Raw genomic sequence first — 18,781 nt, forward strand, 5'->3', positions numbered from 1 at the left:
CTTTACGAGCGAGGAAAATAATGCGCAACGCAATTTTCAAACATCCGTGCAAGCAAAGTATAATTAAGTTGTGCAGTGCGTGCTAGCTAAGCACAGGCATGAGCAAATTTACTCCACAGCACGGGCCAGAAAGCCATTTTAAAACCACACCGTTTGACGCAAATGTAATGGATAAAACCAGGTCACGTGCGGCCCGCGCGCTGTAGGACTCACGGTACTAATTCGGTTTCCGTAGTAAACCTATTCAAACACCGTGATATTAAAGAATCAATAACTTAAAATTTTTGAGTGCTCATGATCAAACTTATATGTATCAGTATAGATAAACCTGGATGTCAGCTTCTGTGTAAAGGAAATGATATGGCATTTTCTGGACCTGCATGTGTTTGAAACACGTGCTTTCAATTCCGCACCAAAGAGCCAGGTGCTAATTTTAGTAATGAGTGTTCCAAACTCAAGACTGCTAAAAGACTCAAATTCCAACAATAAAACAATCTCTCTAGTTTTTATTCACTTACAACTAGGATAAGCTCTAAAAAAGATTCTTTTTTCCTAACACATAACTAACATTATTAACCAATCCTGGAAATCCTAACCTAATACTCTATTTTATGTTCACAGATTTCCAGGCTGGTTCCCATTTTTCCATACCATTAGTACCGTGTGTCCTGTATGTTACATATGCCGGAGCTGAACGTCTGATGTCGTCAGCGCCTAAGCATAAAAAACAGCCTCCATACACTTAAAAAATCAGGCGAATCGCTGGATAGAAAGATAACATGTATTCAGCATGTAAGCTGTTCCGCACCGTACGTGGCAAGTTGGTTGTGTGTTTTACGTGTGATACGCGCAAAAAGGGTACTGTGGCACCGCCTTTTTAAAAAAAAATCTGATTGCTTCTCTTGCTTGTTCAGACCATGAGTCGATACCGCGAAGTTGTAAAACGTCTGTGTTAAAGTCAAACTGAAATGATTATAGTCTGTCGTTGCTTGTTATCTATTAAACAGAAGTGTTATTTTCGGATATATAGGTAGATACTAACAGCCAACAGCAGTCATAAATAAGATAATACAGTGTCAGTGTATGAAAGAATTTAGCAGGTTATAGATTAGTAAGTAAAATGTATGTGTAAACAAACTTGATTGGAAGTTAAATTAAATTTATTTATTTATTTTATTTCATTTTATCTTATTTTATTTAATCGTATTTTATTTTTGCTCTCCTCCTTCTCCAGGCTGTTAGAGCCCAATTTCAGAGTACCAGTAGAGTGAAGCGAAGTTGAAAGATATTGATTATCGAATCCTACGAAAGATTGTATTCGTGAACGAGAATCCGAAATGGCAGTAACTAAAAATGTTCTAAATTATTGATGGATTAATTAATATATTTGTTAATAAGGTAATTGATAAACTAGGTAATCCCTTTTTTAAATGTATTTGTTTCAAGTCCCTTTCGTTCCTTCTGACCGTATACATGACTGTGACAAATGGCGGTTTGCTTGTTTTCTACCTCATGTGTGTCGTGTTCTTATTTTTTGTTAATTCTTTTTTTCCTCTCGAATTTTTCCCATTTTCTCTGTTTTATTCCCGTTTGTAACATACTATTGATAACTAACAATTCATAGATTGGAACTTTTTTTTTTGCAAATCACAAAGGAAAATCTCAAGAGAAAAATGCATGCATGAAAGAGAACGGAGATTGTAAGATCTACAGCAGTGTTTTTTTTTTATTTTTTTTGCGGTGGTGGTCTTAAATCTTCATGAACAAGTATTAAGGATGGGTGGATCTGGAATTTGGCCTACTAGTCAAGTTTCGTTATAACTTGATTATTTGTTTCTTTTTTCATCCGTTTCTAACATGTAGGCCATCTTTTTCACAGTATCATTTTTTTGAATGCACGAGACTGTAACATCGTCTGTCATTCAGATCAATAAATTGTGAGTGTGTGTGTGTGTGTGTGTGTGTGTGTTAGTGTGTGTGTGTGTGAGAGAGAGAGAGAGAGAGAGAGATCATCTTTTGGCCTTTAAGGGGGCAATACTTGTATTGGTGTTTCTAATTATAAATTCAATTAATATGGGTGTCTGGATGCAGTTTTCTTTAGGTTAGACCCTGTTTCACTTAGCAATATCTAAGTGATCTTCATATTACATTTACGTGTAAAGTACCTTTCAGATTCTAATTAACCCTCCTAAGAACATAAGATCATATTTCCGATTGAGACCCTTCAGATGAAAAGAACCGTTCTCACAGGTGTCAAAAGTTTGGATATGGCAAAGAAATAGAATGGTTTCATGACGTTAATTTGAGGTTTTATTAGCGTCAGATAGTTTATATTTTTTTCTCCTGTAATGGGCTAAATATTTACATGTAATTATATTAGTCTGAAATAACTGTTTGCCCATGTGATCTGGCTAGAGTTTAAATAAAAATGTAATTAACTTGACGTGAAAGTTATTCATTGGCGCCAGCTTTCCTTGTGAGCCTGCCTGTTTATGATGGGATGACTATTTCTATTAGTCTGTTCATCTGCTGGTTTGACCATTTCTGCGTCAGTCAGACTGTTTGTTCATTTGCTGATTTGACTATTTATGTGTTAGTCACACATTCCGTTTATTCACCTGCTGGTTTTAGTATTTATTTGTCAGTCACACATTCTCTCTGTTCATCCGCTACGTTTTTTTAAAAGTATGTATGTGTCAGTCACACATTCTCTCTGTTCATCTACGGGTCTTAGTATTTATGTGTCAGTCACACATTCTCTCTGTTCGTCTGCTGGTTTACCGCTCCGGTGGCCTAGTGGTTAGAGCGTCCGCCTCGGATGCGGGAGGTCGTGGGTCCGATCCCCGGCCAAGTCATACCAAAGACTTACAAAACTGGTTCTATCAGCTGCCTCGCTTGGCGCTCAGCATTAAGAGGATAGTGTTAGGACTGGTCGGCCTGGTGTCAGAATAATGTGACTGGGCGGGACATCATGCTGCATGTCTGCGGCATGATGCCCAAGTGCTAGACATCACTATAAACTGACACATTGCAGATATCGTAGCGATATCACTGAAAAATTGTTAAAGCTACGTTAAAAATCCAAATCACATCACACATCACATCTGCTGGCTTTAGTATTTATGTGTCAGTCATACATTCTCTCTGTTCATCTGTTGGTTTGACTGGTTTTATGTGTCATTCAGACTTTTTTGTCAGCTCATCTGTTTGATTGAATAATTTTGTACCAGCCAGACTGTCTGTTTTTCATCTGCTGGCCTGGCTTGTTCTTAAAAATCCATGTCTGTTGTTTTTTTGGGTGGGTGGGGGTGGGTGGGGGTTTCTCTCTTCTTTTTTTCTTCTTCCTATTATGGTCTGGTTATTTCTTCATCATTCTACTTGTTTTGTTTTTTGACGCATGATAACTCCTAAAATCTAAAAATCTAACTTTTATGAAAAGTCACTGCTACTCCCGCTGAGATTTGAATCCAATTAAAACTTTTTTTTATTAGCACTCTTGTGTTGAATTTAATTTCGTATCAAGTGTAAACCGATTTGCACCTGTACAATTAGTATTTTAATTTACATCTATTAAAGTGAACACTGCCTATTCATCATTCAAAAGTCATTCATTGTCATAGAGCGTATTCAGACTGGTACTCTGATATGATATAAAAAGGTCTTGATTGATCTTCAGCTGTAATAATGGCTTGCCTTCCATTCTGTGTAATTGATAAACCTTCATCCTATCAGTGCCAGTAGCATATAGGCAGGGAATCCTGGCCGGAATTTCACCACAGGTAGCTCACGCAGGTTTAATGTTTAAAACGAAGACATATGTCATACCGTGTGTGTGTGTGTGTGTGTGTGTGTGTGATTTGGATTTTAAGGTATCTTTAAAACATGTTCAGTCATATCGCTAGGATGCCTGCAATGTGGCAGTTTATAGCGATGTATAAGCACTGAGACATCATACCGCAGACATATGGAATCATGTCCCACCCAGTCACATTATCCTGACACCAGGCCGATCAGTCCTAACACTAACCTCTCAATGCTGAGCGCCTAGCAAGGCAACAGCTAGTACCATTTTTTTTTTTAAGTCATTGGAATGACTCGGCCGGGGTTAGAACCCGCGACCTGCCGCATCCGAGGAGGACATTCTAACCACTTAGGCCACCGGAGCGGTGGTCATACTGAGTGACAAAAAATACCAGAGAAAGTACTGCTGTGACCCTTCACACCTTAAAAGAGACAAGGTTTTCAACTAAGAAACATACCGTTGCACACCTGCTCCTCGATCTTTGGTTGTTATTTCCGTCCATGAAAACGCTTTGCCATAATATACGGTTCATTGTAATCCTGATATATTTTTCAAAAGTAGAAGGTACAAACGACAAGGGTACAAACAATAATGGTACAAACTACAAAGCTACAAACAATAATGGTACAAATTGCAAAGGTACAAACAACAATGGTACAAACTACAAAAGTACAAACTAAAATGGTACAAGGGGGCCCCGAGTGGCCGAGTGGTCTAAAGCGCTCACCGTTATGGATCATTGTCATCTCACCTCTCTCTGCGTGGGTTCGAGTCTCGGGCTCGACCAATGTGGGTATGTGAGAAAACTTGCCAGTAGCTTCTCGTGGGTCGGTGGTTCTTCCTGGAGTTTTCCCTGGTTCGTCATCCACCATTTATACTGGCCGCTATGTATAGCCTATCTTGTGCTGAAAATGACATTAAACTCTACAACAACAACAACAACAAAATGGTACAAACTACAGTGTTACAAACTACAAAGGTACAGACAACAAAGGTACAAACTACAAAGGTACAAACAACAATGGTACAAACTACAAAGATACAAATAGCAATGGTACAAACTACAAAGGTACAAACTGCAAAGGTACAAACTACAAGTGTACAAACTGCAAAGGTACAAACTACAATGGTAGAAACTACAAAGGTACGTTTCTACTTACCATTCACTCGAACACACTCGGAATTATATTACATTCGAAATGTTGCTACTTAACATAAAAATATAATATAATGAATCTACTAACTGTTGCCTACTTACATGCAGAAAGATGTAAGGAGTGCATTTTTGAAACAATCAGCTTCTGCAGCTGACGTGTTGCCTGAAGACTCTTTATTCAGGAGGTTGCGAATTTTGTTTTCATGGAATTAAAAGTGGCTCTTTGCAAGCTTGCGAGTAAGTATTCCGTGGAGTAGGATTCCAAGCGTTAATTCGAGGGAATGGTATTTGGAAGCGCACCATTGTATACAATACCGTAGTGATAAAGAATGTTTCGTAGAGTCGAATAACTCTGTTAGTACCGTGTAAGTACCGGTAATTAGTAGGTGAGTGTTACTTTTTTTTGAGATTTGGCAAAGCTTTCCGTAATTCTTACATTTCGGAGCCAGTAACTTGGTCCACGACAGACAAATAAACTAAACGACTGCTCATAGAGTAGAAAAACATGTCAGAAGTGTTCTGAGTCATAATATATGGTTGAGCGCCTGTGACTGGGTCAGGTGGGAAACGGAGTGTTTTCGAAGTTTCTAACCATGTCTCTTTTACAGCAATATTGACTGGGTCGGGTGTGAAATAGAGTGTTTTGAAGTCACTAACCATATCTCTTTTATAACAAAATAGACAGGGTCAGGTGGAAAACAGGGTGTTTCGAAGTTACAAACCATGTCTCTGTAATAGTACGTTCGACAGGGTCAGGTGTGAAACGGAGTGTTTAGACGTTACTAACCGTGTCTCTTTTATATTGTGATAGACATATCCCAGTGTCAAAACGGGTCATAGCAGTAACCTGAGAAATCTTTATCGCTCAGTATAATATTTTGGTTTCAGGCCATTGCTGTTGTTTCAACATTAAACTTACATCTGGCAAAAGTGCATTTCACCAATAAGAGTTTGTTGTTGTTGTTGTTGTTGTTGTGGGGTTTAACGCCATTTTTCAGCACACGATAGGCAATGTATGGCGGCCAGTATTAATGGTGGAGAAAGAACCCGGGAAAACCCCAGGAAGAACCACCGACCCACGAGAAGGTACTTGCAAGCTTTCTCACATAGACACATTGGCCGAATAAGAGTTTTAAGTATGGACTTAAAATAAGGTGTAGAATTCATACATCTGATGAAATGACGTTGAAGGCATGCTTCAACTCGCCTATGTAATAATGTCTGTAATCTTGACATAAAGTTTACGAAGTTTGTAAACTATGGCATAATTGATTGAATGTTAAGTGATATAAATTTAACCGGTCAACATTTATAATGCGCGTGTATATGAGATTGTGTAGCTTTTGTACATCACTAATTTTACTCTATCATAAGATACCATAGGCTGAATAGCTTTTTTTAATTTAATGTGAAATGCATAATTTATTATGTTTAAATACAAACACTACTACGTGCTGTTTATAATCGTATTTTCTTTTCTTCCTATCTTATATTATCTATTATATCGCCTTCGTGAGTGCGTTGTTTTGGAATGGCTAAATTTCGATACCTGAAATCCCTTTCATGTTATTGAGAGTATCGTATAGATGTCTCAAAATGAATTCATTCCCGTGCAATAAAAGTTATTTATCTTTTCATCGAGACGTGATATTCTACCTGAATATAACTGGACCAGTTTCTCTCATGTATTATTTTGTTAGATGTGTGCGTACATTGGAACTGAAAGAGCTGATTCATCAAAATTAAAATGACCGTTTTCAGTGTTTTGTCTCCAAATAAACGTTTTAAGAGGTACAGCATATATAAATAGGCTCAGACGAGTTAAAAAGCTATAAACTGATTTATTACAATCAGTTAATATAAAATCACGCCAATAATGTTTCATTTCCCTATGAAGTTGATATGTTATCTCTCTCTCTCTCTCTCTCTCTCTCTCTCTCTCTCTCTCTCTCTGTATTTATCACACTGCATACGTACCTGATTTGTTAATGGGGTACTTTAAAATTTCTTGGTATTTCAGATATTCCAGTTTGTTTTAAAATTCTTTACTTGTTATCAATATTTATTAGGAGATAAATTAGTCAAACTATCCATGAATCTGTTCTATTTCCATCTCGTATACTAAGAAAGCAATCGTAAGAGCGATATTATCTTACTCACGCGCAGCGAATAACAGACTCATGAATATGTATACACAATAATGCACATAGAAATCAATTCCCTGCTTACGGTTGTAGAACACTTGTTTAACAATTCAATAAACTGGTCCCTCTGTAATCTGGTCACCTCTGCAGAAGCAAAGAGGCCAAATATTTTGGTCCCATAAAGGCCATACTTGTGCCAATCGAATCTCCATATATTTGAATATTTTTCTAAAACGGCCAAATTGTTTGGTTATAAAAGAGTTAGGTAAAGGGACCTCTCTTATGACTCATTGTATTACCTATCCCGAACTGAAGATAAAAAGCAACCCTGGCATCTAATTATCTTTTAGTAATATTTTGCTTGCCCAATTTTGTGCCTCTCCAATTATGTCGACCACCTGGTCAAAGAAATCAACCGAATGAAATGTAAAAGTGATAGAATTCTACTCTCCAATTAGGTCAAAGATTTAGGAAACTGATTTACTGCTTAGCATAGCCCGAGGCCGGTACAATTTTCAGATGCATTGTTCCAATGTCAGTTTATTATGGCCTTTATGTCTTAAAATTGGTTAACCTAAAATTTTCTCGTTAATGCTCAATTCACTCCAATAGTCCATTATTATCTAAATTGGACGCGATTTGTCACTTTTTTATGCTAGTGCAGTTTATCACGGGCTTTCAAATTCGACACCATTACTTATCCATGGTACGCTGCTCTGATTACACGACCAAGTACAACTAATTGAAATATTATCGCAATTAGAAAAGCTGTTGTACAATATTAAGTACGTATATATAAGTAAACACGCAGGTATGTATAAGAAAGACGTACTGCGTAGGGTATGTTTGCACTTAGTTAATGGTTACTGTCTGGTAGAGGAAGGATTATTGGTAAATTACGGCGAACTATTGTGTAGGAAATGAGAGTGCACGAACATCTAACAGTGAGTAAAGGTACAATTTTAAAAGAGGTAACTTCTTTACACAATCTCATTTCACTACTTATTTTTGAATATTAATAAAAGAGTTTGTGATGTTATAGAGTTGGTTATAAGTTCAAGTTTACATGCTGAAAACTGTGACATGTGCTTAGTAACGCTTATTTCGCCAAGAACCAAACAAGAAATAAAAATAGAAAAAAAGAGAATATATTCTGTCAAGACAGTTTGCGAATACTGCGTGTCTAAGCTTCACCTGATGCAGAAATGACATTGATGGCACCCCCACCCCACACACTTGCTCTAGCATAATTGTTTAAAAGGGCGGGTGGGACCAATTTCGCTAACTTCGGGTTGTCGATCTATTTCCGTCCACATCAACCTTTGGCATATGTACCTTGTCAAAACAGAATCTGCCGCTCCGCTATCTGATTGATTGCAGCTGAAAAAGAAACTTATCCAACCAGATTGAATGTTTCATTTACCGAGGAAGATACACTGGAATAATCATATCAGGCATAGGAGACAATGTCACATGTTAAATGTAAATTTCATCAATTTAAACCTTTAATCCTCTTTTTTTTTTTTGTGGAGGGAGTTCTCTCCGGTTGATCTTTACAGGCCATGTGGAGACGCCCTCCTGCCCTAATTGTAAGTGTTTGCTATATTGTTTTTGTTTCGAATAATGAATTGGTTCTTTATAATGGTAAGTGTTTGCTATGTTGCTTTGTTTTCTTGAATTAATTAGTTCTTTAAAATTCTAAGTGTTTGCTATTGTTTTGTTTTCTAATTTTTTATTTTTTTATTTTTTTATTTTATTTTATATAGTAAAAAAAAATTATATTTATTCTAAACATTCATCTAGTGCTAAAAAATATTCTTCTTGTTCCCTTTTTTATCTTCTTATTTCTTTCCTTCTTTGTCTGTCTTTTTCCCTTCTTTGTTCTTGGGTTTCTGCCGCTGGTATTGACTTTGAGGGTTTGGGTATCTGATTTCCTTGTGATGCCGAGATTATTGGTAATGATTTTGCTTGTAAGGTTTTCCCTTGCTGTTGTTGCTGGTGCTGTTGACATTGTTGCTTGAGATCTTGAGAATTTTGCATTTTTCCTGTTGTTTCTATTTGTTCCGTTCTGTTTGTTGTTGTGGTTTCCTGTTGACTTTGTTGGTGGTGTTGTTGTACTATTGGTCTTGGATTTAAAATTAGTTTTTCTTGCTGATCTCGTTGCTGGTTTTGTTGCTGTAGTTGTTGCTGCTTTGTATTATTTGCTATGTCTTTATTTTCTGTCACTTGCCCTGCTGTTGTTGTTTTTGTTGTTACATTTATCACTCCAATCTCTGTTGTTGATGTTATTGCTATTGGGGCATGTGCGTTCCGGTCACTTATTGGTTTCTTTTGTATTGTATTTTCTGCTGTTCTTGTTCTTCTTCTTGGTTTTGTTTATTCTTCTGTCCAACATGTTGTTATTGCTTTCGGTTTCCTTGCAGTGATTGCTGTGGATGCTGTGTTTGTTCCTTCCGCAGCTGTGTTGTAGTTAAATTTTCTTGTTCTTGTTCTGGTTGTTGTCTTCCAGGTTGTTGTTGTTGTGATTTGTTTGATGTTTGTATTTCACCTTGGTCTTTTCGTCTCTGTTGTTGTTGTTGCTGTTGTTGTTGTTGATTTGTCCTCACTAATATCGGTCTTTTCTGACTATTATTTCTGTTTTCTGTGTTGCTTGCTGCGTTATTTTCTGGGTTATTCAGACATTTATGAGGTGTGTGTCCTGTCTGTTCGCATTTTTGCATTTTCGATGGTAAAAACACCCCTTATACCATGTCTTGGCCAAAAAGCCATGTAGAAAAAAGCTCGTTTCACCTCTGACAGTTTACTCCTTTCTATTTCCAATATTCTCGTTCCATTGTAGATTGACGTCATAGGGATGGTTTCTAGTCTTGAAGATATCACTTTGATTTTCAGTTTTGTCTTAAACTTCTCAACTGTTGCTTCCAAGGGTATCTCTAGTGGTATGTCTGAAATGTGTAGTTCTCCAGTTTGTTTTTTTTTATTTTGCGTAAGATAGGTGTAGGCTCTTTGATTGTAACTGTTTCTCCCGCAATATTGAAATCTCCAAACGGTAATATAAATTGGGTTCCTCTTGGGGCGTACGATATAACCTTCGTCCCCTTTCCGATTTATTGAGTATATTCGTTGCAAAATTTCCGGATTTTGAACTTTTATTGCAACCATTACTGTCGTCGTCCCTGGTATTCTTTCTCTAGGTATTCCGTTCATATCTATTTCATGTGTGCCTTTCCTATATGTGCATTCCAGAAAGGATTCTCCCTGTATTTTTATCCGTCTTGTATGGAAGTATTTTTCAAGTTCTCTCACTGGCTTGTTCGCTCTGATGGTCGCCATTTTTTCACGTGAATCCATTGCTGATAAAGGAGCGTGTTTAGTACTCATACCTGTGGTCTCTGTTTTAGCGTATTAAGTAATATTCTGCAAAGTTGTAAGTTTTTTTATATACTTGAAGCATATTCCTTAGCGAACCTTTAATACGTATTTTACTTTCAAGTCAATGTATGTGAACCTCATGGGAGTCGCCATTGTGGAAAACAAACTGGTCAAGAAACGACCTCAACTGATTTTGCTAGGTATGGGCAGTAACTCTTCGTCCGCAGGAGGCCATGTACCACAATGGGTTTTCTTCTATTTTACGTATAAGCATTCAATAGTATGCCACCTTTATCTTAACTGATCGACCTCTATCGTTCTTTGCTACACATTAAACCACTTTGTCTTAGAGTCTTGCCAGGTTTCATTATACCTTGACCGGCTCATTTTTGTGCATTACTAATGTAACTATTGTACACAAACGGATGTAGAAGCAACAAAAAGCGTCTGTATGACCCAGAAAACAGCGACATTTCGCATTCCATTATTTTTCTTTAAAAAAAAAGCAAATGCAACTTTCTGTACAATTTCATAAAGATTCAAACCTTTGCTCTCATAATTAAAACAAAACTTAACTTTACTACCTAGGTCATTGGCAAAATCACCATGCAGTGAAGACACTAGTACTTCGAAATATTTTCCTGATATTGGTCAGCCTCAAGGGAGGGAGGAGGGTAACTGTGGGCACTTGCCTAAAACTGTTTTTGGCTAGCTACGTATCCCAAGAGTCAATGTGGAAAGAAGAGGGTCGATGATTCTTGGCTAGCAAAGATTGCTTGAGGCTAGAAAGACTCCATTTTACGACAGGGGCACTCCTTTTTTTAAAAAGAAAACCCTGTTTTAAATTAAATGGGCTTTCTATAAAAGAACTTACTGCCGGTGATGAAATTTAGGACTTTATTTACTCAGAAATAATAAGAGACTAAATAACAGTAAAATATATGTTAAATTAACACAAAACTATAGGGAACAAAGAAAGAGAAACAAGTTTTCTCGAGAGGATTGAATGCTCAGAATAGAGACAGAGGTAGGACTCCAGAGGGACAGAAAGTTGGGTGCACAAGGGCAAGGGGGAGAGCATTATTTGGCTTAAGCTGTGAGCTTATATTTGTGATTTTATCATACTTGCTTTGTTTCCGGTAGATGCAATCATTGCTTCATAGGGGTTCTATTGTAAATTCTGCTTAATGTTCTAAAGAGTGGAATAATAAAATTTCTCATCAGTATTTTAATATAACGGGAATAACTATTGTAAAGAGATTATACTCATCATCACAAAGAAATTAGCAGAATAAACACTGATTATGTCGCCTCATTAAATGCACAAGAGTCCCAATATCATCCTCTGATTGGTTGAATAATAATGATGACGTAATGGTAAAATGATGGATTTCTTTTCTATCTGAAGCACTGAGCCATGAATCAGGGATGTTTCATTTGATTTCCGTCAATGGAGTTGACGGGGGTCTCAGTGATTAACAGGGCCCTGCAGAGGAAACAGAACATCTAACATGAGGATTTCATTTAACTGCATGATACGACAGATGCATTAGACATCGACAGTAAAGCAGCCTTTCCATCACACCTGCTTCTAGGTTATACGATTTGCATTAAACCGGTGAAGGTCATCCGTCTCTTTTCTAAAGTTCTGGTGCCGGAGGATAGATTTAAATTTTAAACCAATTGTGCAATTCTGCTAAACCATTGCACCTATAGTCAGAAGTTTAAAATCTTTGTCTCAAAAAAGATTATGTTAGTTTAGAACATAAACGCAGGTACTTGCGCTAGTATACATTAACGGACAACGCGCATTCTGATATAGCCTGATATAATTAAACAATAACTAGTGTACATTACATTGTTGTTGGATGAAATGTGCATTCTCTCGTGTCTTTTATTCGGTATTTACAATATCAGAAACTATGTGCACATATTCTCTTATTTTCACTAGATCTGTATGACCTTTTCCGGCGTTTGTGACAATATGTTGAAAACGAAACGATAACAAATCGCGCGGAATGACGGGAAATAAGGCAAATCAGCATATATTATAATAAAATACAACAAAAGCATGCGCACAGATTTACTGGCAAAACGAAACACGCGCACACGGTTTCCAATGTTATGATAGTAAAGAGATTTAAAAAAAAGAATGGATTTTTTTGTTTTCGTTGTGTAAAGGCGGGTAGCCATCATCAAAACTTATTTTGAAATTATTTGATCATTTGTCTTGTTATACAATATGCGTTCATCATCATCGTTATTGCTGATGTCAGTACCGGATTAAACCCTGTGGAGGCCTTAGGCAGTCAACATATTGGGGCCCCTCTTCCAAATTATCTCATAATATCTTTTTTCAATATTATTTTGATCCGTTGTCGCGGGGCCCCCAGGCCGGTGCATACTCTACCTATTTGGTAATCCGGCACTGGCTGCTTTTATCATTGTCGTCACTGTCATCGTTATCAACATCAGATCCACCACAACAGCGATGCTAATGATATTATTATTATTATTATTATTATTATTATTATTATTATTATTATTATTTTCAGTTCTTCTTGGATTCTTAGATGCAAAGAAAATTTGTACATCGTGTTTGACTGTGCTGAAAATTAACGTTTCAAAATGGATGAAGGAAGACTTGGATTCGTACACAAACAGGAAAACAAACACCGGAAGTTCAATGTCGTAATGAATGACGTTATCAAGAGTAGATGGGAAACATACGACGAGTATATAACAAAGGAGAAACTTCGGGTGGATCATCGCTTCCAGAAATCGAAGATGCTTATAAGAAGGGCGATGGTCAGACAAAAGGTGCTACAACGGTGTTTAAAACTGCGACAAGAGACCGTAAATAAAAGACATATATCTTCAAACTTTGGCAAATATGGCGGCAAGCCTTTAGTAGCATTTAGTAGGGATATCGATGCATACATAGCTGACAATCATCCGAAGATTAGACGATTGCGTAAAATTAGAAAACTGATAGACAATAGTATCGAAAGTGGTGCAATATTGGATGAAAAAAGAGCATATGAAAAAGTGCAAACTTATTTCAAAGAAAGACTGGAAACCATGGGCACAGAACCACCTGTAAGGAAAGAGAAAAAGAAAGAAGAAACCAAAGAAAAAAAGAAAGACTATTCTCGTTACGGAGTTCCAAAATTGCCGGTATTACTGAATCCATTTATGGTGTCTCAGACAATTCAGGCAGATGGGAAAGTGAAAGAGCAAGTAAAAGTCAAGGAAGTTAATATATTAAAGCTTACGTCTGAAATGGAAAATTTAGACACAAAAATCTCAAAGCAAGACGGTGACATTAAAATAATAGAAACAACAGATAGACCTCCCTCGTTCTATAAGTCCAAATCAAAAGGAGCGCTGAGATTACCTCCAATTCTACCTACCAAATCTCTTGTACAGACAAAAATAGCTCAGTGAAAGGTGTACACGTTCGATTTCTCATTTACAAGTACTTGTTGTGAAGTGTGTGTGTGTGTGTGTGTGTGTGTGTACTTAGGGAATAGTTGGCTGACGGAGATCTTGAACTGAACAATGTAAAGAAAGTACGTATCGTCTTTACTTGCCTATAGGTAGGATCCGAATGCCTGCGACGTAGACCCTAATCTGCCATCGCATAATGCACCGGAAAATCAGAGACTATTTTGTTTGTTCTATTAATCATAAAAAATACATAGTACCTTTTCTGCCGATGTATTATGCGACATTTGATCTGTATCTATGCAACCGCAGTGGGATTGGACTTAATACTGAAATGTGTATGATAAGATGACTGCTGAGGATTATGGGACTGTTCTGATTTGTTTAAATTTCGGGGTCGACACTAAGAAATTTAAAGAAAATTATATATGTATTTTTGGAACATACATGTTCCTCCTCAGTGACCTGAATATTTAACAATGATCTCAATATTCCTTAGTGACCTTAATGCAAAACCTAGCCGAACGAACTGGTAAAAGAACTGCGTATGCGACGTCTACATTTGAAGCGGCCAGTAGAAAGACTTAAAGATTCAGGCTAAGTATTCACAAAACTCCGCAAAATGAGCGAACACTTTAAGTTTTATTTCTTGGCTCCATTAGAGATTGTTTGTGTATTATGACGTCTTCAACGGACTGACTGTATGTAATTCGTTCGTTCGATGCAAGAAATATGTTCATAACTACGAACGCCCAGTGGTGACATTCACACTTCATATGTTATAGTTCACACAGTTAGTGCTAATATAATGGCATATTCATACAAACTTTTTTCAGTTCCACACAGTTATTTGGCTAAAATATGGCCAATCTTTGGTTACTTCCCGCATTCACCCATCCCCAATCTTCTAGTAATTTAACAAAACTTACTCACACATTATCCAGATCGTGTATGTATACAGTAGACATTTTGGTTCTTTGTTTCAGTTATTTATGTATTAAAAAATGAAAACAAAAAGCTCTGAAACATATCACCAAATTTAGAAATCTATACTAGTTTAACGCTATCTAGCGGCAGATAAGAGTGACGGATGATTTCCATTCGAATGTCGTATAGCAATTTTGTAGGACACACGGTACTAATTATACGGAAGAACTGTGAACCAGTCTAGAAATGGGTGAAGAAATAATAGAGTATTTACAGGTTTGGTGGTCCATAATTGGTTAATAATGAAAATTAAAATTTTAGGAAAAATATCTTTTGAGAGCTTATCCTATATGTAATGTAAAAAAAATATTGACAAATTTCTACTGATGCAATTTTAGCATTTTTACCGGCTTGACTCAGGAGTACTCAATACTGAAAGTAACACCTGATTCATTTGGTGCAGAATCAATAACACGTGTTTCATGCACATGTATGTAAACAAATTGCCGCGGGTCATATGGTGTTCTCCACACATAAGCTTGCACCAAGGTTAGATGTGCACGAAAAATTATAGGTGTCATTATCAGCACCCATAAATTTTAAGTTATTGAATTTTGAATATGATAGTGTTTCCATATGTTTACCATTGGAGTGGAATTAGTACCGTGAGTCCTGTAAGCGACGGGCCAGGGACGACAATGGGTAACTGAGTGACTGTACCCTCAGGATGGGGAGTTTAGTGAATACAGTCCAGAAAAATTACCTCAGGACGAAAACATGTTTGAATATCCGTAGATGTTATGAGGAGACTGAATGTCGCTGGATCTGTAAGAAATTATGTGATATTTTGTATGCATATATTATTGGATATATTTATGCATATATTTTATGAGTAAAATTACAAGTTTGACATGCCGCCTGTTTTCATTTCTTGTTACGTGCACTTTAACTTCCAGATGCTACGTGACCCAGATTGTTCTGTAGATGTTGTGTAGCAATGGTTGCAGTGCCGGATTCATGACCAACGGTTTGCGGGTTCGAATCCTGCTCAGATCAGCAATGGGCGGATTACATTATATGTCTACAGACAAGGGACTTTTCTCCCTTTACATCGGCACTAAATAGTTACATACCGACTTAAGTTTTGTCTCGCCTGTGTAAGCTTAGTTGATACGTCGACATCATTTTATCCCCACAGCGTTGTTGTTAGTGTGTATGTCATGTTTGACTTTAATCATTAAACTCAATTTTCTAACACTGTTGCAAGTAACGACACAACTCAGTCAGAAAATATTGGTCACAGCGACCCACATGTTCGGAAACCAGTATTTACATTAAATTTTGCAATTACCTCTACGTCTTTAAAATATATGATTTAGAGAGCCATGAAACTTAATGGGTGATTTATCTCGAAGATTATCCCTCAACACTATCTAGAGTCACAGCGACAGACTTTTCCTAATCGGCGAATTGCGTAAAGGTTTGGGATTTAGCGTTATTGCTTGGATAGAATTGATTATTACAGTCATGAGACTTGATTTAAGCACTAATAGTCTTTATCATTAGAGATAAGTTCCAGTGACCTACTCTTCTTGCTCTAGTTACAATACTTGTGTTTTTAGTTATGCAGAGCAGGCGAGACGCGCGCGCGTTTGTGGGTGTGATTTGGATTTCTAACATAGCTTTAACAATTTTTCAGTCATATTACTACGATGTTTACAATGTGGCTGTTTATAGTGATGTCTAGCAGTGGGGCTTCATGCCGTAAACGTCTAGCATCATGTCCCACCAAATCACATTATCTTGACACCAGGCCGACCAGTCACAACACTAACCTCTTAACGCTGAGCGCCAGGCGAGGCAGCGGTTAGTACCATTTTTTAGTTTTAAAAAGTCTTTGAAATGACTCGGCCGGGGTTACCAACCGCGACCTCCCGCATCCGAAGCGGTCGTTCTAACCACTAGGCCACCGGAGCGGTTTAGGCGAGACGCAACATTATTCTACTATAATTAACAACTGAAACAATCAATGATAAAAACAAAGGATATTCTAACATTTCATTTTAACAGAATTATATGAAGAAATGAGATAAAGTCTTTGGCGAGAAAAATCAATACCCTGTCACAACATTGCCTATCAATTACATCGGGGATTTTTGGCAACAACTTTTAGCTGCAAGTACATATAGGTGGCATAGAAATGAGAGAGAGAGAGAGAGAGATAGAGAGAGAGAGAGAATCTATGAACATACATTCCTGCAATATTAACCGTTTGGACAGGTTGGGAATAAATAGTTTTCAAGTTCTCAATCTTTAACTAGCCGCGACTTTTTTATTAGAAGTTTTATTACAGATTCGTATGAAATAAGACCTAACGATTAGACTTGACAAATCCGTTGGGTCTGCTCGACTCCAGAAAGATAACTGTTTTCATCCGATGACAGTTTGCACAATTGTTGATGCTCTCAGTCTGAAAGTAAATATATACTTTATTAAACAAATAAAGTGGTCAGCTTGCTGGACTCGCACATGAAGGGTGCGATATCGAATCCTGCCCAGATCAGGTCGGGTCATCCACAGTGGTTTGTCTCTTGGAAATACATATTACCCTAGTGGCATCGACAAGATATAAACCAAAGACTTTTAAAAATGGTACTAAAAGTTACCTCTCTTGGCGCTCTGCATTAAGAGGTTAGTGCTAGGACTGGTCGGCCTGATGCCAGGATAATGTGACTGGGTGGGACATCATGCTTCATATCTGCGGCATGATGCCCCAGTGCTAGACATCACTATAAAATGCCACACTACAGACATTGTAGCGATATTACTCAGATTCAGCCAATGTGGGTATGTGAGAAAGCTTGCCAGTAGCTTCTCGTGGGTCGGTGGTTCTTTCTGGGGTTTTCCCGGGTTCTTCCTCCACCATTAATACTGGCCGACATGTAATCCTATCGTGTGCTGAAAAATGGCGTTAAACCCTACAACAACAACAACTGAATTTTTTTAAAAGGTTGGTTAAAATCCAAATCACACAAACACATACACACACGAAATGATATAACCATTAATGTAATGATATACCTCTAAACATCAGACACTTCCACTCATTCAATCTTTCTTATGCAAGTAATATATATATATATATATATATATATATATATATATATATATATATATATATATATATATATATATATATATATTAGGTTACTAAAGACAGGAGTACATGACACTTAGCACACATAAAACATTTATACCAAATTTGTCTCTACGTCTGAAGTACAGTTAATAACCTCTTTATTTGCTTGAAGTGCGATACACCAATATATAAATTATGTTTTCACTGACAATCAGATACAGTTTATTATCAAATGTGTACATGTATTTTGACATTCACACACAGATGGCTTAAATATTATTAGGTTTGATTGAAGATTGAGTGTCATATTTCCAGACATTGACAAGTATAGTTAGCGTAGTAATTAAATAGCGTCAGTAGTAATTGAATCCGATCAAGTATATTAATTAAATACCATACTAATTAAATACCATCAAGGATAGTAATTAAATACCATTAATGATAATTAAATACCATCCAACATATTAATTAAATGTCATCAAGCGTAGTAATTCAAACATTGAATAATATCAATGGCTATTAAATACCATCAAGTATTGTAATTAAATATCATCAAGCGTAGTAATTCAAATATTGAATAATATCAATGGTAATTAAATACCATCAACTATTGTAATTAAATACCATGAAGCATATAATCGAATACCATCGAGGATAGTAATTAAATACCATTAATGATAATTAAATACCATCCAACATATTAATTAAATATCATCAAGCGTAGTAATTAAAACATTGAATAATATCAATGGTAATTAAATACCATCAAGCATAGTAATTAAATATCATAAAGC

The 18,781-nt window shown here is 36.7% G+C and overlaps 1 protein-coding gene across 5 annotated transcripts in view; it reads left to right on the forward strand.

Moving 5' to 3' along the window:
- Window positions 1-15,758, forward strand: part of LOC149778289 (uncharacterized) — a 50,900-nt gene extending 35,142 nt beyond the window's left edge. Inside the window, exons 1-2 of one of the 5 annotated variants that reach the window (XM_089939096.1) lie at window positions 5,254-5,344; window positions 13,030-15,758. In XM_089939096.1, coding sequence (XP_089795222.1) covers window positions 13,103-13,921 — 819 coding nt within the window. In that variant the 5' untranslated portion in view covers window positions 5,254-5,344; window positions 13,030-13,102 and the 3' untranslated portion in view covers window positions 13,922-15,758. Of the gene's footprint in view, window positions 1-621; window positions 953-5,253; window positions 5,345-7,949; window positions 8,074-13,029 lie in introns of those variants that run through there. The other 4 variants (XM_089939095.1, XM_089939094.1, XR_016415492.1 and 1 more) reach the window with 4 other exon arrangements.
- Window positions 15,759-18,781: the final 3,023 nt, after the last annotated feature.

This window comes from Sinohyriopsis cumingii, chromosome 17, assembly GCF_028554795.1.
Source record: "Sinohyriopsis cumingii isolate HCF-2022 chromosome 17, ASM2855479v2, whole genome shotgun sequence".
Lineage (NCBI taxonomy): Eukaryota > Metazoa > Mollusca > Bivalvia > Unionida > Unionidae > Sinohyriopsis > Sinohyriopsis cumingii.